General features: G+C 37.6%; 1 protein-coding gene across 1 annotated transcript in view; it reads left to right on the forward strand.

The window, feature by feature from the left end:
• LOC127434639 (dual specificity calcium/calmodulin-dependent 3',5'-cyclic nucleotide phosphodiesterase 1A-like) overlaps positions 1 to 23,002 on the forward strand; it is a 78,938-nt gene that overhangs the window by 52,904 nt on the left and 3,032 nt on the right. Inside the window, exons 6-15 of the mRNA XM_051687524.1 lie at positions 831 to 947; positions 1,252 to 1,392; positions 4,847 to 4,947; positions 5,037 to 5,165; positions 6,225 to 6,326; positions 7,526 to 7,646; positions 10,647 to 10,728; positions 10,814 to 10,934; positions 12,765 to 12,937; positions 14,038 to 14,424. Coding sequence (XP_051543484.1) covers positions 831 to 947; positions 1,252 to 1,392; positions 4,847 to 4,947; positions 5,037 to 5,165; positions 6,225 to 6,326; positions 7,526 to 7,646; positions 10,647 to 10,728; positions 10,814 to 10,934; positions 12,765 to 12,937; positions 14,038 to 14,424 — 1,474 coding nt within the window. The remainder of the gene's footprint in view (positions 1 to 830; positions 948 to 1,251; positions 1,393 to 4,846; positions 4,948 to 5,036; positions 5,166 to 6,224; positions 6,327 to 7,525; positions 7,647 to 10,646; positions 10,729 to 10,813; positions 10,935 to 12,764; positions 12,938 to 14,037; positions 14,425 to 23,002) is intronic.

The raw sequence follows: 23,002 nt of genomic DNA on the forward strand, positions 1-23,002 counted from the left end.
TTTGTGTTGACGTATCCATAATGTTGGATCAAATCAGTGTAATTTATGATCATCTCTGATTGTAAGTGCATTTTATAAAGGCCCCAGGTTTATACTGCGTGCCCGCTAACAGTTCTGTGTGCTTCACAGCCAGATTTAGGCAGCAGTCAGTCAATCTGCATATATATCTCAGAGCCTGAGGCTATTCAAAGCTCGCAGCCCTGACTGAGACAAAGTGCAGGACAAACCTTCCAATCTGAGAGTCTGAATATTTAATGTAGCATTTTCGAAATGTTCATTGCAACCAACTAATCAAACCCTCAGAAAACTGTGCTCTAAAGCGATGAGAAAGTATTGGCTCTAAACTGAGAAGGGGAGAGAAATATAGAATGCTGTTCAATGAATAACCCAGCCCTTAATGTGGACCAAATCTCTTGCATTATTACTAAAATTATTTTTATGAAATGAGCCATTTTTATATATATATACAGGTATATGTTCACATTAGTTAATGCACTATGAACTAAAAATGAATAATTTTATTTTTATAAACCAACATTAACAAAGATTAATACATGCTGTAAAAAATATATGTTGTTCATTATTAGTTCATGATACCTTAAGCATTAACTAATGTTAACGAATGGAACCTTATTGTAAAGTGGTACCTAGTATTGTTTTAGATGCTATGCCTATAAAACATAAGATAATGTTTTTGTTTTTGTTCTTCACAGGAATATGATAGTTGTTGAAAGTTGTATGATAATTATGAAAGTTGATATTACATTAATATTAATGATTATGATAAAGATTATGATGCACTAACTGATCTGTTTGTGTTTTTGGTCTAGCATGTGGATACTTGGTCCTTTGATGTCTTCACACTTAACGATGCCAGCGGTGATCATGCACTCAAATTTATTTTTTACGAACTTCTCACCAGATATGACTTAATCAATCGCTTCAAGGTTAGATGCTCTTTTACCAAAATTACAATCAGGATTTGAAACATTAAAGCTGCCTTTCAATGTTATTGTATCTCAGATAAAAAATTAAGAAAATTAGGAAGATTCATGTATTTTTTTCATGTTTACACTGTGCAGATTCACTTGAAATCTGATATATACTGTGTGTTTTGATTCAACCAGCTGTCATAATGACATTTCCTTATAGAGTGACACTAATCAACACCCAAATGATCTATGGTTAGTGTCACAGCACACTTCAGCACAGTGGGATCATATTTTAGCTTTATGTCCTGTTTGTCTCTAGATCCCTGTCTCTGCACTGGTGTCTTTTGTAGAGGCCTTGGAGGTGGGCTACAGCAAACACAGAAACCCTTACCACAATCTAATCCACGCTGCAGATGTCACCCAGACAGTGCATTACCTTCTGCTCAAGACTGGCATGGTGGTAAGTCCAGACCTGTGCTAGAGTTACAAACCTAGAACCCTTCAAAGCACATACAGCTTTGTTCATATTTCACTTTTGTTTGTAGTTAAGTACTATGGTGAAAATTACAGTGATGGAAATTATTTTTTATTTTTTTGTCATAATAATTAAATGGCTGACTCCTTTGTCTTGCTAAGACTTTCAAAGGCTAACATTTATGTATCCTAAATACACACAATTAAATAATATCTAACCCTAACCTCTAAGCCATAACCCTAACCCCTAACCCATAATGTGGCAAAATTGCAGCTTGATAGTAAATGATACAGTATGCTCTCAAGTGATATTTACCTGAATTTGTCTTTGTTTTCTTGTTTATTTGTCTCATATTTCTTTTGTAGCATGCTCTTCACTGACACTTTTGTCAGCTTAGTTAGCAAGTATGCTTACATTTGAAAAAAACTTCATAAGGGACAAAATTGTTTGATGTGGTGGAAATGACGCCACATCTGTGGGACATTCGTAATTTTTTAAAAATGGATTGAAATAATTTTCAAATTCACACAATAAATATTGGAGTGGTTAATGTTTATTTTGCTCTTTGTTTAGATTATCACTGTTTTATATATGCAATCATTTCTATTTTTATTATGGATTTTCTTAGTTTAATATTGAAAGTCTAGGTTTGAGACAAAGCTAAAATAATAAAATCTATGCCTAAAAGGCAGATAAAAAGTACCAAAAATAAATAATGAAATCCTGGTAAGAAGTTTTTAAAGTCAATTTTAATGTGATTGAAAATCATCCCCTGACACTCAGAATTTCCAGAAGTTAAAGAAAATCACATATATGCAGTATATATAATGTATATACATACTATATATATGTATATACATATATATATATATACAGTGGTGTGAAAAAGTGTTTGCCCCCTTCCTGATTTCTTATTTTTTTGCATGTTTGTCACACTTAAATGTTTCAGATCATTAAACAAGTTTAAATATTAGTCAAAGATAACACAAGTAAACACAAAATGCAGTTTTCAAATGAAGGTTATTATTAAGGGAAAACAAAATCCAAACCTACATGGCCCTCTGTGAAAAAGTGTTTGCCCCACCTGTTAAAACATAACTTAACTGTGGTTTATCACACCTGAGTTCAATTTCTCTAGCCACACCCAGGCCTGATTACTGTCACACCTGTTCTCAATCAAGAAATCACTTAAATAGGACCTGCCTGACAAAGTGAAGTAGACCAAAAGATCTTCAAAAGCTAGACATCATGCCGAGATCCAAAGAAATTCAGGAACAAATGAGAAAGAAAGTAATTGAGATCTATCAGTCTGGAAAAGGTTATAAAGCCATTTCTAAAGCTTTGGGACTCCAGAGAACCACAGTGAGAGCCATTATCCACAAATGGCGAAAACATGGAACAGTGGTGAACCTTCCCAGGAGTGGCCGGCCAACCAAAATTACCCCAAGAGTGCAGCGACAACTCATCCAAGAGGTCACAAAAGACCCCACAACAACATCCAAAGAACTGCAGGCCTCACTTGCCTTAGTTAAGGTCAGTGTTCATGACTCCACCATAAGAAAGAGACTGGGCAAAAATGGCCTGCATGGCAGAGTTCCAAGATGAAAACCACTGCTGAGCAAAAAGAACATTAAGGCTCGTCTCATTTTTGCCAGAAAACATCTTGATGATCCCCAAGACTTTTGGGAAAATACTCTGTGGACTGACGAGACAAAAGTTGAACTTTTTGGAAGGTGTGTGTCCCATTACATCTGGCGTAAAAGTAACACCGCATTTCAGAAAAAGAACATCATAACAACAGTAAAATATGGTGGTGGTAGTGTGATGGTCTGGGGCTGTTTTGCTGCTTCAGGACCTGGAAGACTTGCTGTGGTAAATGGAACCATGAATTCTGCTGTCTACCAAAAAATCCTGAAGGAGAATATCCGGCCATCTGTTCGTGACCTCAAGCTGAAGCGAACTTGGGTTCTGCAGCAGGACAATGATCCAAAACACACCAGAAAGTCCACCTCTGAATGGCTGAAGAAAAACAAAATGAAGACTTTGGAGTGGCCTAGTCAAAGTCCTGACCTGAATCCTATTGAGATGCTGTGGCATGACCTTAAAAAGGCAGTTCATGCTCGAAAACCCTCCAATGTGGCTGAATTACAACAATTCTGCAAAGATGAGTGGGCCAAAATTCCTCCACAGCGCTGTAAATGACTCATTGCAAGTTATCGCAAACGCTTGATTGCAGTTGTTGCTGCTAAGGGTGGTCCAACCAGTTATTAGGTTTAGGGGGCAATCACTTTTTCACACAGGGCCATGTAGGTTTGGATTTTGTTTTCCCTTAATAATAACAACCTTTATTTAAAAACTGCATTTTGTGTTTACTTGTGTTATCTTTGACTAATATTTAAACTTGTTTGATGATCTGAAACATTTAAATGTGACAAACATGCAAAAAAATAAGAAATCAGGAAGGGGGCAAACACTTTTTCACACCACTGTATATATATATATACAGTGTATAGATAGATATATAGATATAGGTATATGCATTATATTACATTATATTAAACATTAATTTACTTCATTTGAATTACTTCAAAGAAGTTGCATAATTTGGAGGGGTGCCATTGTTTAGCCTACTTATTGGGCTCGGGAAAAGGCACTAGATGCCCTGTGAATTCAAGCAACAATATGTATGTGTGCTTTGGTAAAATAATCATGTATAGTACATTGAGTCCCCTGGGTTGATTATTATTACTATCATTACTGAACTGGGATGTTAAAGTGTGTTTTATTGAGGCTGACACTGAACTTGTGGTATTTATTGAGGTTGGAGCCCTCAGAATGGAATTAGGCGCAGTGGTCCACACTCGATTCGCGATGCTGCTCGTATACCAATCAATAGCAAGTTAATCTCCCTCGACGTCTCAAAAAACTTTCCTGTCACTCGCACCGTGGGCTCATTAACCTCTCTGTGATGTGTGGACATCACACCACACGTCTGATAAATTATTTCCCCTCTAGCATTTACAACATTGAACCATAAATTATTTCTCTTTGGCATGCTGGCACTTTGGGGATTTAGTACTAAGATAATAAAAAAGTCATGCATTTTAATTTAGAGGAACCAATACAGTTTAATTTCCTTTATGCTTATCTTCAGTTCAGGAGAATGGTTTTGCTATTTATTGAATAATAAGGTGTTGATTTAAATTTTAGCAATAATATTGCACTTTTAAGACCAGACAAAATGAAACTTGATTTTGACATTTTCTACATTAACAAGCACCACTAAATAATGTGTTATTGTGCATTTAAGAATTTAAGTGCAGTTAAGCTGGAGATTATAAAATAGGTTGTTTCACTCTTGTAAAAAAGTTGAAATGTCAATAACAAAAACATTTGTCTCTACAGCACAAATTTTTTCTCTTCATTGCCCTTCTATTAGCACTGGTTGACCGAGTTAGAAATCTTTGCAATGCTGTTTGCCGCAGCTGTGCACGATTACGAACATACTGGCACCACCAACAACTTCCACATACAGACCAGGTACCAATGCGCTCAAACACATTTATCACTTGACTCTATATTATCAAATACATCAGTGTGCATGAAGAGTACTGATGTATATTTTACAGATCAGATTCAGCTATACTGTACAACGACCGTGCCGTACAGGAAAACCACCATGTGAGCACTGCATATCGCCTACTGCAGGACGACGATGAGATGAACATCCTCTACAATTTGTCTAAAGATGACTGGAGGTTAGAAACATGCAGTCAGGCAATAATTTTGTCTCATCCCTTGTTTGTTTAAAAAAAAGGAGGGTAGAGTCACATGGGGTAACCTCCTCGTGGTCGCTATTAGTGGTTCTCGCTCTCAAAGTTGTGCGTGGATTGCGGAGATTAGCATGAGCCTCCACAAGCGGAGTCTCCGCGGTGTCATGCACAACGAGCTTACGTGATAAGATGTGCAGACTGACGGTCTCAGAACCGGAGGCAACTGAGACTTGTCCTCCACCACTTGGATTGAGGTGAGTAACCGCACCTCCACGAGGACCTACTAAGTAGTGGGAATTGGGCATTCCAAATTGGGAGAAAAAGGGATAAAAAAATTAAAATAAATAAAAATAAAATAAAATATACACTGTTTCAAAACTATTGCCAAAAGATGTAAACATTATATGTGTTAACATGATTTTGTTGTGATACAATTGCTTCGCAACCTTATCTGTGTAAAGATATAACCAATATTAAAACTTGAAATGATGTAACACCGGTAAACACTGTAATGTTGTAAATGCTGTAAAGCTGGTACACCCTGATTTTATCACACTAAAATCATGTTAATATGATTAGTTAATATGATATCATTAATATGATATCATATCATAATATTATCATGTTGTAATGTTTAGCTTATTTTTTTATTATTATTTATATATATGTATATATATATATATATATATATATATATATATATATATATATATATATATATATATATAATGAGGGACAATTAAAAATTATTTTTACATTCCTTTAAAAATAAAGATTTTTATGATTTTTTTAAAAAACTAGAAAGCCATCTATGTGCTGGTGCTTTAAAGAACATAGAAACCAGTATGCTGAACTGAAGCTGAACCTATAATCAAGAACATTTTTAATCTCCAGAGAGCCATATAGCGGACTTAAGGACCCTATACATTTAAACTTCCTGTGAAGAGGGTTCTTGGGAACCTAAGATGCTAAACAAAACCATTAAAGAACTTATTTTTAAAAGTGAAATGTAAATACTGAAAATTACACTCTTTTTTTCCCCAGAGAATTTCGGACCCTGGTGGTTGAGATGGTCCTGGCCACGGACATGTCCTGCCACTTCCAGCAGATTAAAGCTATGAAGAACTTCCTCCAGCAGCCTGAAGCGTGAGTTGTGTCGTACACATCAGGGTTATGAGATCTTTAGTTTATCACACACATTTGTGCATCTACAAATATTCATATCCATAGTTAAAAGAAATGTTCACCCAAAATGAAAATTCTCTCATCATTTACTCACCCTCAGGTCATCCCAGAGGTGTATGACTTTCTTTCATCTGCAGAACACAAACAAAGAATTTTTAAAAGAATATTTCAGCTCTGTAGGTCCTTAGCTTCAAAAAGCACATAAAGGCAGTATAAAAATAATCCATAAGACTCCAGTGGTTTAATTCATGTCTTCTGAAGCGATCCAATAGATTTTGGGTGGGAACAGACCAAGATGTAACTCCTTTTTCACTACAAATCTTGACATCAGCAGTCTCCTAGGCAATCGTGATTTCAAGCTTGATTACACTTCCTAGTGCCATCTAGCATCTAGAAGTGTAATAGAGCTTGAAAGGACCCACTTTATATTAGGTCACCTTAACTACTATGTAGTTAACCATTTGATACAATGTACTTATTATGTACATACATGTTGTTGTAATAACATTTAAAGCACCTGGATTTAATTTGTAGTTACACTGTTAACTTTACCGCTAACCCAACTCTTACCCCAAAACATAACTCTAACCCCTAATCCTTACCCGAATCCTATCCTTTCTCCTAAACCTACCTTAACCACAGTAGCAGCAAATGTGGATATTTTGCAGAACAACGTGTAGTTACATAGTAAATACATAGTCTTGTATGTATTTAATGTTAGTGCATAGTAGTTAAAGCCACCTAATATAAAGTGTGACCCTTGAAATCATGGTCATACCTAGAGACTGCAATGGCAAGATGGACAGTGCAAAAGGAGTTACATTACCCAAAACGGATTGGATCGCTTCACAAGACATGAATTAAACCACTGGAGTCTTTTTGATTACTTTTATGCTGCCTTTGTGTGCTTTGTGGAGCTTCAAAGTTCTGGTCACAATTCACCTGCATTATATGGACCTTATATGGACCTACAGAGCTGAGATATTCTTCTAAAATCTTTGTTTGTGTTCAGCAGAAGAAAGAAAGTCATGCACATCTGGGATGGCAAGAGGGTGAGGAAATGATGAGAGAATTTTCATTTTTGGGTGAACCATTCCTTTAAAGGTTTGACAGAGTGTTTATAACAGCTTTGCAGAGCTGAACCTCTCTGTCCTTTACAGGATTGATAAACCTAAGGCCTTATCCCTGTTACTGCACACGGCTGATATCAGCCACCCTGCCAAAAACTGGAACATGCACCATCGCTGGACAACCTCACTGCTGGAGGAGTTCTTCAGACAGGTCAGTTCCTGTTAGTCTGGCAGAGCCAGACTGTTTGACTATCAGCAAAGTCTGGTCAACTTTCGAGCTTATTTTGGCTAAAAGATGCACACTTGGACAGGAAGGAGCTGCCTGACCTACAAGTAAAATGTATGAGGGGTGAGAAAATCTGAACTCGCTTATGCTACAATAATAGATTGATGTGAAACGGTTGTACAAATGTCACCAAAAATTAAATGGAAAATTTGTGTGGGCTTTGTCATCAGAATCTCTAAAAACATGTCCAGGTCATATACTGTATATAATATATTTTTCCATAAAAATAATTATCACTACTAATGCAAACATTTTTCATTTTCATTACTATAATGTGAAAAAGGTTAATTGTAAATTATTTATACATCATTGTAATATTTATTTTATTGAATTTATTTAATGCTGATTTATATTACAAGATGTTTAGTGTATAATAATATCATAATGCAAAAAAATAAAACATAAAAAAATAATAATCATTTTAATGATCCAAAAAAATTTGTCTTTATTTTCTTCATGAAAAATACAATTTCATGTTTTTCCTTTTAATTTGACCAGTATAGTAAATAGTTTTTTACTAATTCTTACAAAGCAGAATATACAGTTGTCATCAAGGATATCCTTTTCACTAAATCGGTACTACAAACAAAACTCAAAATATCTGATTTGAATTTAATTTGCCTTGAACCTCACAAACTCAAATCCAGCAGCAGTCCAAGACTTAGTTTCCTGGTGGACCAATAAAAACCTGTGTACTCTGACTCCCAGAAATGTTTGCAATCACACTGGAGATTGCTGTTTTGAGAAAGCACTTGCCATTTGTGTGTCCAATATGCCTGCCGTCTGAAGCTGAGACTCCCTTAACAATTTTTATGGTTCCTAAATCTCACATTGAGCTTTCTCTCGGGACCTCTTCCATATTTCCATTCTATAGTCATCTCCTCTCTGATCCAATCTCAAATTGAGTCTTAATCCTATTTTGCATTCCAAGCTTGTAACGTCCACTGTAAAAATCCCATTAATCTCCTCTAAACTTCCATTTCCAGCATCCTCAACATTTGAATCTCGGCTGGTTTACTTTATTCTACGGCTTTTGCATTTCCATGAAGTCATATATAAAGTCATTCAGAATAGCAAAAATTAACTTGGACTTCGAGGAAAAAATGCTATTGAAAGTGATTAAAATGCCCCAGATTATGAAAATGTTAGTTAATTCCTTAGTTATGTTAATGTTAGTTAACCTTTTATCTGCGATCTCACACTTTATGTGTTTCATAATAGTTTATTAGGCTAACAGTATCTAATTATGGGTTTAGTGCCTATAGCATGAAGATAATACTCCAACTTGAAACTGTAATACCACCAAATACTTGTGTTTATTTTATTTTGAAGGTTACAGCCACAATTATTCAGATTGAGAATTTATTTCAATTAAATGAATCTTTGATTTCAATAGGCAACACATTTTCCATTTTAATAAATGGAAAAATGTCCCTTATAAACAAGTTAACGTCTGACACTCAGGGCTGGATTGGTAATCTGGCATACCGGGCATTTTCCCAGTGGGCCGTCACACATTGGGGCCGATCAGGGGTGGACTGGCCATCGGGAGAACCGGGACTTGGGGAAATGGGGCCTAATGGGCCGCGATAAACTGAAATGGGCTGCCGCGTTATGCAGAGCGGGCCACAAAGCGGCATCGCCGAAGGGGGCAGCGATATGCAGAAAAGGACAGCGACACCCAACCCGTTCAACAACTTTTGGGCCAGTTTGTATGTAAAATCCGGGGCCGATTTCTCTTCCCAGTCCACCCCTGCTGACGCTGGCTCTAAACCAAGTTTTCTTTCTTCTTTAATGGAATAAATAATTTTGTACAGCTCAGTTTCCATACTTCATGAAAATCATCTAATTCTTATCCTAACATGGTGTGATTTTAAAAGATGAGTGTCTCTCCTGTAGAGCCAAACCAATTATCTGATTGTCAGATTTGAAATAACACTGGTGTAACTGACAGACTGAAATTGAAACTTTGATTTATTGACATTTTAACTTGAAACTGATCAGTTCATCACCAGGTAAGGCAGCTCCAGACATTTTAATTGTAATAGCAGGAGCACAAATGAAACATCATTCCCCAGGAATTTTGATCAGCAAACTCTCTCATGTAGAACTGAAGTAATTTGTTTAGTATTCTATTTTCTTTAGAGGTCACAGCTTTATTACCCGGCAAAAAGACACAGAACATCATCACAGCAAAGATAATTACAGCTATTGTTCCTCAGGATTAACTATGATATTTGCAAATTAAGTGTTATGGACTTCAGAGGAATAATTAGGGACACAGAGAATGAACCCGATATGCAAGGAGTAATTTGAGTTGTATTAAAATGTGTGAGGACACATCAGCGGTGCTTATTCACACTTTGGAAACTTGGACCGCCCAGTCGTAATAAGGAGGAAGTACGACAGATTCGATTATTCCTAAACATAATTCCTTAAAAAAATTGCGTATTTCAAGGTTATTTTTAACAGTGTCCATGGTCATTTAAATCTGCATTTAATTCTAAAAAGTTTAAACGTTCAAGCTTTGCAAAGAGATCATTAAAGGATAGGGTAGTGCTAATTATATTGGAGCCGACCGCAAACCCGCATCCTGGATGTAAGCGCAGCAAATCGCTGAAACTCATTTCATGGTGTTTACATAGTAGTCTTTAAGGCACAGCAGTAAAAAAAACAGCCAGTTTAATTCTAATTGCCAGAGAGTGTGTGCAAAATGTTCATGAAAAACTAAAAATATGATGCAAATATGTCTTAGGTGCAAAAAAAACCTTGATAACCAGATAAAAAGTAAAAGGATAAAAAATTATGCTGTTACCCGTTTTATAACCAAAACTGCTTAAACAAAAACATGAATGAATGTGACGAGCTGATTGGATGATGCTAGTGTGTTTGTCTGAGTTATAGCCTGTCTGGTGTGTTTTACAGGGAGATAAGGAGGCGGAGCTTGGATTGCCTTTCTCTCCTCTCTGTGACCGCAAGTCTACCATGGTGGCCCAGTCTCAGATCGGTGAGTGATCAAGCATGTGTGAGTAAAGCATGAAATAGTATATCTACATCTGTGTCAAGATGTTTCATTCACTTCTCAAACACAGGTTTCATTGATTTCATCGTGGAGCCTACCTTCACTGTCCTCACAGACATGATCGAGAAAATTGTTTCTCCGCTTGTCGAAGAGGCCTCACACTCTGGCCTGTCTGGATTCAGACGATCCAGGTGAGCACAACTGAATGGGCGGCAATGGCACTGTTCTATTAAATGATTAAAGCTCATGTTCAAAAAGCTGATGTGCAAAGTTATTACATTTAACACGCTCTAGATGAGATATGGTGTGTGTTTGATAAAATGACACAGCTCTATGGTATGCTGTTTAAGGGTGTGCTGCAAAGCCATTATATGTATCTGTATCTGTTACTATGACAATATTATCTGTAACTGTAACTGTATTCGGAAAGAACCGGATGTGGGCGTGGTTTAAACCGGAAGTGCGTCAAAACTCATTTTAGAATGTTAACATCTTACATTTAGGCTATAGCTTCTGTATTTAAAATATGCCTTGGATAGGCCTACATATTTAAATATTATTATTACTAATATCATAATAATAATAATTTATTGTTATTATTATTATTATTATTATATTAATTAAATTATTAATTAATATAATAAACATTATTAAAATGATTATTATTTAATTATATCATTGATATATTCTGGAGGCACGAGGTGTCAAGCAATTGTAAAATGTCAAGCACACATTTTGCAGCGAATATTAAATACAAATATGAATATTAAATGAAATGAGAATAAATGTATATAGCCTACAAACTGAAAGCACCGTAAATCTCTAACAGAAAGTTTTATGATACACTTGAGGCTTATTTTGTGTTCATATATTTTTGTGGAGGACATAATTAATTAGTTAAATAACAAGTGCAGAATTAGTGATCGACCCTCTATATACAGTATTTCTAGAAATGAAAAGTGGAAAAATCGCGCATGCACATTTATTTATTTTTTGAATCCTCCATGTGCAGGAATATTCTGAATAGATTATTCGTGCCATTCCGAATAAGGTATTCGGCTTCGGACACATCCCTTATGCTGTTGATTACCAAAGGATTACCAATTTTGACTCAACCCTTAGTTTATAAAAACAAGCCAAAATCATGTGTGCATTAATGCACTTACAATGGAAGTCTATGGGACAAGGCATTGCACTGTTATACGCTTTAAAATATGAACTGTTTAGAAAGTATAGCCACAAGAATAGACATTATATGTGTTAACATGAGACTTGTGTGATAAACTCTCTTACAGACCTTGTCTATGCAAAGTTATATCTAATCTTTCAACTCAGGTCATGACTATGTAAAGCCAATAAACCAGGTAACTTTCAAGTGATATGTGCAAGAATACCAGAAAGCCACTGTAAATTCATCACTTTAATCTAGAAGGAAAAGTAGTCCCACCAATAAAAGGACTATTTAAACAACTTTACTGATCAAAAAACATACATTTTTGTATGGAAGACTTAATATAAGAGCTTTATCGAAAATAAAAGATGCACATTTCTGCTATTAAACCCATTGGAATGTCTGGTCCCATAGACTTCCATTGTAATTACATTCCTGTAGATATGAGCTTTCCTTGTTTTTACAAACTGAGATATGAGTTAAAACTATTTTTGTTGTAATTGGCAGTATACCACAGATAATCTCCATCTGTACACATTTATGCAAACACAAAAGTTCCCATATGTGCACTGGCCAGTTTTAATTCCACAATCCACTTAGATGAAGTCATAATGTATGAACCTACTACATATACCAGAGTGTCCTTATAATTCAGGTGACCTGGTATTTCTTTCTGGTACGCAAGCACACACATTCCGAGTCTTGTTATGGAAACTCTCATAGTCTTTGTGTCCTTCATCAACTTGACAACTAAAGACATTACACTTAAAAGTGATGTTTTGTCATATTAACCAAAGCCAAACATTAAGTGGATGCTAAATAAACCCTCTCTTTCTGTGTGTTTATGCAGTCTGAATAACATCCCAACAGATGGTAAACGGTCTAATGCGAGAAGCACAGGTTCAGAGAGCGGCACCTCTTTTAACTGCTCCATACACACTGTCGATTACAAGTCCTTCAAGGGCACCTGGAATGAGGAAGTGCAAAAAAACCGAGAGAAATGGAAAGCGCAAGCGGCCAAAGGTATATGTATAAACACACACACACAGATAAACAAATATAAATCTTTATAACGTAACTCTATTTGGCACAAATTTCATGCATAAAGAACTGTTGTCTGGCAATAGAGTGCAACAGTTCCCACCCACTTTTTCAGCCGTCTGGGTTCCGGAAGTATTTTTCCCATTTATTTTCTGCTTAGGCTTTTCATAAAATCCTTCATAAAGGAGTTGTAAGCCACGAACAAAGCCAACCAGCTCTGAGGTGAATCACAACATTACAAACTTTAATTTGAAGCAAGAAATTCAAAAACGGCAAAGGTACAAACTAGACTGTGTACTTACCGTCTTTCACAAGGGCACGAAATACAAGCATTGCGAATGATGTAATCGAATAACAAATGATGGAAATATATATAACTATTTATTTTACAGTAGTAACATTTCGAGCATCTCGCTCTTCATCATCAGAATCCCGCTCTTCCTGTGAGAGTGGGATGCTCAAGAAGTTGCTACTTGTTTTAAAATCCTGTTGATGGGAATTTTGTTTTAGGTGTGCATCTCCTTTGTTTCTACTGTTGGAGTTTTTTGGAGTCTGCACCCTAACACATGGTATAAATTGAATGTGCGTGCCTTTGTTTGTACTTTTTGGGATTATAAGTATAGAAACAATAAATTTAATGCTAAATAATATGATATACAAATATACAGGATATGTAGTTTGAGGGTGTCGGGAGGCCGACTGTATCAATCACAGTGCGTCATGGAAGTGGGCAGTCGCTTCTGGACTTTTTTGGTAGGCTTTGTTTGCCGCGATTCTCTGATTGGTGGATCTTTCTCTGCTGGACCAGGGGTAGTGTGATAGTTCACTAGGAATTCTGCTCTTAAACATGATTTTTAAAAATGAAGTGGAAATAAAGTGGACTGATGGTTTCAACAGAGGCATATACCATCAATGAACAACCACGGAGCTCACGGTAGGTCTGTCTTAAAAGGTTATATGTTATCTTTGAAAATCAATTTGTCTATGGAAAAAAGTAATGGGACTTTTACTTCCCGAGCCAGACTGTTGCACTCTATGGCATTACAGTGATGGTAGTTCCAATCTCCGAATTTGTGTGTTAGATTTAGAAGAGAAGGCTAAACAGGAAGAGAATGAGAAGAAAAACGATGGTGCCACAGACACGAAGAACAATGACAGCACAACAAATAAAGATGATAATACTAAAACACCTGACAAAGACAAAATCAACACAGACTCACCTGAGAAATCACAAGACAAAGGGAAAAAAGAAGCAAGACAAGAGAACGACGCCAAGGAGAAAGATTCAAAAAATCAAGAGGACTCAAGAAAAGCTACAGTAGATAACAAGGAACCCACAGAGCAGCAGCCCAGAGAAGAAGAGGGCAATAAAGACCCAGGGGGGGTAAATGAGGCACAAATGCCAGCATCTGATGCCAAAGATCCAGAGACCGGCAGTGATACGGACAACAGTCAACAAGCACAAAACGGTGAGTGTTCTGAAAGTAGATTTTTGCAATTACTCAATATATGTAAAACTATTTTATGATGATACACGCTGTCAAAGTTATAACTTATACTATAAACTATAGTATAATAGCTACAATAAACTATGAAGTACTCTGAAAAATGATACTATTATGGCTTAAACACTATTTAATTTCGTTACCATTGTTGTTTTAGTAACCAGGTACTATTGCAAGCAAAACTTTGAATGTCCAAGTTGTAATGGCTTTGTTCTAAATAGTTTTTAGTACACTTATCTATTGTTATATAGTGTTGTCTATGTTGTATAGTGTGTAGTGTGCTTTATAGTGTATACTATGCTCAATAATTTATAGTGTGCTGTGTGGTGTATAACGTGCAATGTAAGTGTGTAATGTTCACAAACTAGTGTACTTACTTATGTACACTACTTACTAGTTCTGTACTCTGTTTTGGGGCCTATATTGTGGTGCTGTGTGCTACATTATGCTGATCTCTGTAGTGTATATACATTTATGTTCTTGCAAGACATGTTCTTTTTACAGAAAATATTGTGTTTGTTATGACTACTAAAATGCGTAGCTAAATAAATATGTGCTGTACTAAAGCAAAGCCATGTAGTGCCAAACTGATTGCACAGTCAGTTTATTGAAGGAATAGTTCACCCAAAAATGAAAATGTTCTCTTCATTTACTCACCCTCATGCCATCCAAGATGTGTATAACTTTCTTTCTTCTGCTGCACATAACCGAAGATTTTTAAAAGAATATCTCAGCTCTGTAGGTCCATACAATGCAAGTGAATGGTGATTAAACTTTGAAGCTCCAAAAAGCACATAAAGGCAGCATAAAAGTAATCCATACGACTCCAGTGGTTTAATCCATGTCTTCTGAAGCGATCTTCAGTTTTCAGTGAGAACAGTCCGAAATATAACTCCTTTTTCACTATAAATCTTGACATCAGCAGTCTTCTTGGCTATCATGATTTCAAGCTCGATTACACTCCCTAGTGCCATCTAGCACTCTGCGCATGCGTCAAGTGCTAGGAAGTGTAACAGAGCTTGAAATCATGATCGTACCTTGAGACTGCAATGGCAAGATGTGCAGTAAAAAAACTAGTTACATTTTGGTCTGTTCTCACCCAAAAACTGATTGGATAACTTCAGAAGACATGGATTAAACCACTGGAGTCGTATGGATTACTTTTATGCTGCCTTGATGTGCTTTTTGAGCTTCAAAGTTTTGGTCACCATTCGCTTGCATTGTATAGACCTACAGAGTTCAGATATTTTTCTAAAAATATTTGTGTTCTGCAGAAGAAGTCATACACATCTGGGATGGCATGAGGGTGAGAGAATTTTCATTTTTGGGTGAATTATTCCTTCAAGCGGTTGTAGGACTGACCAGATAAATGGTTTGTCTTTTAATTTGTTTGTTTTTTAATACTATTGCAGCACAGTCAGTATACTGAAGGAAGGCAAATTTTAGCTTACAGAGGAAAGGGTCTGTCTTTTTGTTTGTTTGTTTGTTCGTCTATTTGTTTTTTGGATACTGTCCCTTTAAGCGAGCTCAGTTAGTGACCAGTGTCTTATCTAACTGTCAGGAAACGAGGAACTGAATTCACCTTCACACAGTGACAGTGGCGACAGTGAAAACAAAATTTCAGACGGTAACAGCATCATCTTCCTAAACTGCTACCAGCACCACACAGTGGCTGAAACCCTATTCGCATACTACTACTATTACTACAGTATGTATTAAAAGTATGTACTGCACTGGTGTTGGTAACAACCCAAAAACTTGCCAAAAACTCAGCTCAACATGGAACAGATACTGTAATATGTCGTTTTTATAGTCTCGTGAAACCCGATTTGGACACAATGTGTGCAATCTACATACTTTTTGGGACTAGCTACTACAAAACTACAAGTTAGGCCAAAAAGTATGCACAGATACATTCTTTGAAAATCCACTGGAAATAGTACACCATCTGGGCACCTTTGGCATACTGTTTTCAACATACAGTTATTTGGGATGCACTAATTAGAATTTTGCAATAGATAATATACAATTTGGGATTCAGCCACTATCAGCTGGAGAGCTTCACCGAGCCACTTTAAAATCACAATGCTGTGTTGTTGTTTTTTTGGTCATTTGCACACATCATTTTTCACATCCATATTCAGTGTTCTCAGGCATTCTCTGCATTTTTGCTGTGTAATTTGTCAGACAAAAATATGGACATCTACTCTATGTATGAGCAAATGTTGGTTCATCCCAGTGTGCAATTATTAAATGCCTTTAATCAATTCCCCACAATTGTTCAACAACTTTAGTGGAAGTTAACTTTATTAAGGGAAGTTTTTAAATTCAATGCACTCTGGTTTATTCAAAATTAGATATTTTGTTCTCATTTCCCCTCATTTCCTCTTAAAGGGATAGTTCACCCAAAAATAAATGACTAATTCTGTCATTATTTACTCACCCCCGTGCTGTTCCAAACTCCTTTGACTTTCTTTGGTGAATGAGGCTAACATTTTGCCTAACACCTCCTTTTGTGTTCCACGGAAGATAGAATGTCTTTAGGTTCGGAACAACATTAGTGTGTGTAAATGATTGCAGAATTTTCATTTTTGCGCGAACCATTCCATCATATGTCAGTGGTCGTAGCATGTCATTCCCGTGTCAGACCTCAGTCGGAGCTGTGAAACACAAGCTCTAAATGTGCCAAATATCTGCTCTCCTCTGCAGACTCAGAAGAGGAGCACAGTAACTGTGGGAACAGCCCCTCATCACTGGCAGACAGTGCAGCCTCTGCGCCTGATACATACTAACTGACTCCAAACCCTGTTCTGTGCTGTCACCTGGTGGTTACATTCTTTTATTACTCATCTCATTTCTTTTTTGAAGGACATTTAGAAGATTTTCTATCTCTGATGGACCTGCCTTATGTTTTTTCTTCTTTCTTTTATTCAAACCTGACTTTAAAGATGTATGGCCTCACATGCAAACCTGGTTTTGAATCGGAGATACACAAAACAATCCGAGACTTTGTCTTGTTTATGCTATGTGGGCCTAAGTCATGATGTTTCATGGGGGCTTTCAGGAACTTTTGGAACCAGAACCACACGGAAATTAAATATGTGTGTTAACGTAGGCCACCCCAGCTGATCTCCTCCCCAGGGACAACATAACATCTGCCAGCCGCTCAAGCACCAAACCTCCAGACAGCAGAAAGAGAACCTCAAAGAACTTCAGTCCCATGCAACCAGGCCACAGCCTTCAACGGGCCCTCATTACATCGTCCAAAGAATGTCTGCAGAATTGCTGTTTGTTTACCTCTTTTTTTAGCTTTTTTTTTTTTTTTATCAATGAGTGCATTTACATGCACACCGATATACTGATAACTACCAAACATTAGTTCATTTAAAAACTCTGACAACACAAGAAAACTGTGCTTACATTAGAGTTGAAATCATCTGATCATGGTACGTAATTGACATCAAAATGTGATGTGCACAACCTGTGCACATTGGATAAACCGGTAAGAACGTCGGTAAAGGCAGCCACAAGAAATTGGAGTAATGGGCAAAAATCTACGTGTGCCAATCGGTTTTTACTTAGAACGTTTATGACCTTACCCTAATAAAGGAAAATTGTTTAAGGCATTTATGACCTTAAACGTTGTCGGCTTATTAAGCATAATTGGTGTAATATTGTGCATGTAAACCCACTCATTATTTGTTATTAACTGTATAGTAGTAGTAATACTGATGTTACAGTTTTTTGTTACTGTATGTGTATGATACTGTACAGCTTCCAGAGTGTCCGTTCTCTGTACATATGCTGGTGTGAAACAAACCTTGTATGTTATAGAGGGTTTCAATGTTAGTTTAATGACCCGTAAGCTTTTGCCAGTATCCTTTGCCAATTAAGAAATATCATACAAGCAAGAGTGCTGTTAAACTGAATATCTCAGCCATCACAGCTGTGAAGAATTCAGTACCACAACACAATTGAGAGTGATTTTGCTTTTATACTAAAGTTTATAGACAAGAAGTTAATACTGAGTAACTTACATTTTAGACCATGTCCACACTAATATGTTTTGAGTTGAAAACACTTTGATTTCACTACATCTATGCTTTTCATCCACACTTGGGCCAAATCCACACTAATGCGTCTTTGTTTGACAACTCTGTTTTCAGTTTCCTAACATCAGCGTTTTCCAAAGTATACGGTAATGGAGAGAGTTTCCGAAACGATCCATTCTCAGTGGAGGATGAGAGGTGCAAACGTAGCAAAATGAATGCGTTTTCAAAGGAAAACGTATTAGTGTGGATTTGGCCTAGTACACCGTTTCCCTCCACCGAAAATGAAGCATTTCGGAAACGCTCTATATTACCACATACTGCTATTGGGAAACTGAAAACTGAGTTTTCAAACTAAATGGATTAGTGCGGATGTGGCCTTAGACACAATATGGGCCGCAAGCTTGTCAAATCAGATTAAAGTACTGGGACTAACTGTTATAGTGTCAGTTTGATCACAAAATATATTATTTCATTGTGACTGAAGTTCCCTATATGTCACTCACTCGACGTTGTGTCGATGTAGTGACACTAGGGGTCACTCTTGGGAGCCCAAGACACCTCTGGTCTTTGATAAAAGGCCAATGAAAATTGGCGAGTGGTATTTGCATACCACTCCCCCAGACATACGGGTATAAAAGGAGCTGGTATGCAACCACTCATTCAGATTTTCTCTTCGGAGCCGAACGGTCGATGTTCACTGAGCTGACTGTTCATTTCACCTATGCTGGATCTGATGGCGCATTTCAATGGCTTCTCCCTCCTCTGCACTGGTGCACTGCAGAGAACGCCCCTGGGTGCTTCGGCAGAAATAAGAGAGTATATTTTTCTAAAAGAGTATATTTCTCTAAAAGAGCAGCACACACATAACGTCTTTTTAAAGACACATCTTTTTAAAGATGCCTTTCCATTTGTGTGTTATTCCTGGTTGCGGTCGTTATCTCTCAACTTCTGATGGTCACGATCGCTGTCTTTCGTATCTGGGCGCGAACCACGTGGAGACAGCGTTCGTGGATGGATCATGTGCTCATTGCGAGAACATGACCATGGCAACGTTGCGGTCGCGACTTGCTTTCGTAAGAAGTAAAGTACACTACACAGCCCTGACGTTGCTGAGTCCGGTGCGCACTTTACGCATCTATTTGGATCGCATGCAGAGTTTTAGAGTCTCTGAGCAGCTCTTTGTCTGCTTTGGTGGACAGCGGAAAGGAAGCGCTGTCTCCAAGCAGAGGATCGCCCACTGGCTCATTGACGCCATAACTATGGCATATCATGCCCAGGACGTGCCGCCCCCGGTAGGGCTACGGACCCATTCTACCAGGGGTGTAGCGGCCTCCTGAGCCTTGACCAGTGGCGCCTCTCTAACAGACATTTGCAGAGCAGCGGGCTGGGCAACACCCAACACCTTTGCGAGGTTCTACAATCTCCGGGTGGGAACGGTTTCGTCCCGTATAGTGGCACGCACAAGCAGGTAAGTCTGGGACAGCTGGCCGTGTGTATCACTTGCGCATAGCGCCTTTCACTTCCCCTGAGCTGAAGACATTGACTCCCAGTAGTGTTCACAAACTGTGTTCCCTGGTTGATTTCCTCCAAGCCCTGTGGCAGACGAGTTTGCAGAGAAACTCGCTGCCAGCTCAGTACACATGATAACTAAGCCCTGTACTGGGGTAGGTGCTCCACATGTGGTGGTTCCCCATAGGTAACCCCATGCGACAAATATCTTCCGCTAATTCGTTTCCCTGTTGGTAAACTGCGTCTTCCTTGGGCAGAGGCCCCTCTGCCCCAGTCATCATGCTTGTAGTAACTCCTCCCCCGGAGGGTAGGACCTACCATGGGACTTCTCCACATGGCATACTTCCGACAAAGCTCGGCAAGACCATGTGACGTATTTCCATTTAAATACCCCCCCGGGGTTTGGTCTCCGCGGTGTCTCCCGACTAGACCTGGTGGCCCCAGTCGGTTAATTCCCTTTTTTGGGGAGAGGAAAAAAAGGGGATAAGAGGCCACGACTGGGCTAGCCCGTCTCTATCTTTTGGGTAGTCGACTTGTCTCCAAAGGGCCGTTCGACACTCATAACAGTGTTGGGAGAGGTTACGTGTCATCCTGGTGCGCTGGCTACGAGGCACACAGTGGTCTGCCCGTCACACACTGGCAGTTCACATGACACAGTTCAGCCAGTTGCGGATTTTGTATTGGGACCCCTAGTGTCACTACATCGACACAACGTCGAGTGAGTGACAGATAGGGAACATCCTGGTTACTTGTGTAACCTCCGTTCCCTGATGGAGGGAACGAGACGTTGTGTCCCTCCTGCCACAATGCTGAACTACCCGCTGAAATGGCCGGGACCTTGTCTCGGATCCTCAGCACAAAACCTGAATGAGTGGTTGCATACCAGCTCCTTTTATACACGTATGTCCGGGGGACATCAAAGACCAGAGGTGTCTCGGGCTCCCAAGAGTGACCCCTAGTGTCACTACATCGACACAATGTCTCGTTCCCTCCATCAGGGAATAGAGGTTACGTAAGTAACCAGGACGTTATCCACACAAATCGTAATCGCTTCAGTATTTCGTTCAGAATATGGAGTCATTTCGACAAACATAGGATGTTATCGTTTGTGATTTGCACAACATACCCTTAAATCTTTATCAGTTGCATAATGTAAAATTATAAAGAAGGTAAAAAGAAATGGAAAATAATGCATATATTTATTGTAATCAAGGTACATTTATGTTTCTCTCAAGCCTCTGCAAACATTTTCAGCTCTTCAAGACCTTGAAATGTAGTTAAATGTAATTATTTTGACAGTAGGTTTTATTTAGAATTTTCTTCTATTTTTGTATTTAATCTATATAAAAGATGACATTATTTATGAAGTGTTGTTTATAGAGCTTCTCACATTTTTTAAATTTGGTATGAACGTTATACTTTTGAGGAGGCACACCATACATATGTTGTCGAATCTTCCTCTGAAAAAATTTATGAGAGCTAAAAAGGGATTTTATTTAGATTTTATATAGATTTCAGTAATATTATTTTAACATAACTATTTAGTTCCATGTCCTATTGGTATTTATATGGATACTTATGTCCCAAACTCATTTCATTATCGGTGTAATCTATATTGCCTTGCCTTAATGATCTTTAGAGGAGACTGATGAGAGTGTGTATATATATAGTTACTATAGGACACATCCTTATGATGCATTATTCACATTAAATATTTCTCAATCAGTTTCTATTTAACTGTGTTAATGAATAAACAGAAAAATAGAAATCAAGTAAAAAAAAAAAAAAAAATGTTAAAAACTAGGCCTACTTGTATATAGGCTGTCATAAATAGCCAACAAAATCCTTGTAGAAACGTTTGTTGCCTCAACCAAAGATGATTATAATGTCTGTATCTTTTAACTGGAGGTCATCGTAAGCCATCAAACACGCATGTTTCGTGAGTCATTGGTTTTAAAGACAGACAGACAGAAAAAAGTAAGAGTAATGCGTTGTAGCCTTATATCTATTATTAATTCATGATCTTGTGAATTATTTCTTATGTCCCTCATTCATGCCGCTCTGATAGAATATTCCTAGAATATTTGTGTTGATCTTCTGTCACTGTTTAGTTTGTCCTTCCCTGACTTTGTTATGGGTCACGGCACAAAACTTTAATTTATTTTGTTTTCTATGTGGTAGTGTAAAAGTTAATCGTTATTTTATAATTTTTTTACACTGGTGGCCAAAGGTTTGGAATAATGTACAGATTTTGCTGTTTCGGAAGGAAATTGGTACTTTAATTCACCAAAGTGGCATTCAGCTTATCACAAAGTATAGTCAGGGCATTACTGATGTAAAAATCAGCATCATGACTATTTGAATAAAAGTCATTTTTGATCAAATCTAAACAGGCCCATTTCCTGCAGCCATCACTCCAACACCTTATCTTTGAGTAATCATGCTAAATTGATAATTTGGTACTAGAAAATCACTTGACATTATATCAAACACAGTTGAAAGCTATTTGGTTCGTTAAATGAAGCTTAACATTGTCTTTGTGTTTGTTTTTGAGTTGCCACAGTATGCAATAGACTGGCATGTCTTAAGGTCAATATTAGGTCAAAAATGGCAAAAAAGAAACAGCTTTCTCTAGAAACTCGTCAGTCAATCATTGTTTTGAGGAATGAAGGCTATACAATGCTTGAAATTGCCAAATAACTAAAGATTTCATACAAAGGTGTACACTACAGACTTCAAAGACAAAGGACAACTGGCTCTAACAAGGACAGAAAGAGATGTGGAAGGCCAGATGTACAACTAAACAAGAGGATAAGTACATCAGAGTCTCTAGTTTGAGAAATAGACACCTCACATGTCCTCAGCTGACAGCTTCATTGAATTCTACCCGCTCAACACCAGTTTCATGTACAACAGTAAAGAGAAGACTCAGGGGTGCAGGCCTAATGGGAAGAATTGCAAAGAAAAAGCCACTTATGAAA

This window comes from Myxocyprinus asiaticus, chromosome 44 (genome assembly GCF_019703515.2).
Source record: "Myxocyprinus asiaticus isolate MX2 ecotype Aquarium Trade chromosome 44, UBuf_Myxa_2, whole genome shotgun sequence".
Classification (NCBI taxonomy): domain Eukaryota; kingdom Metazoa; phylum Chordata; class Actinopteri; order Cypriniformes; family Catostomidae; genus Myxocyprinus; species Myxocyprinus asiaticus.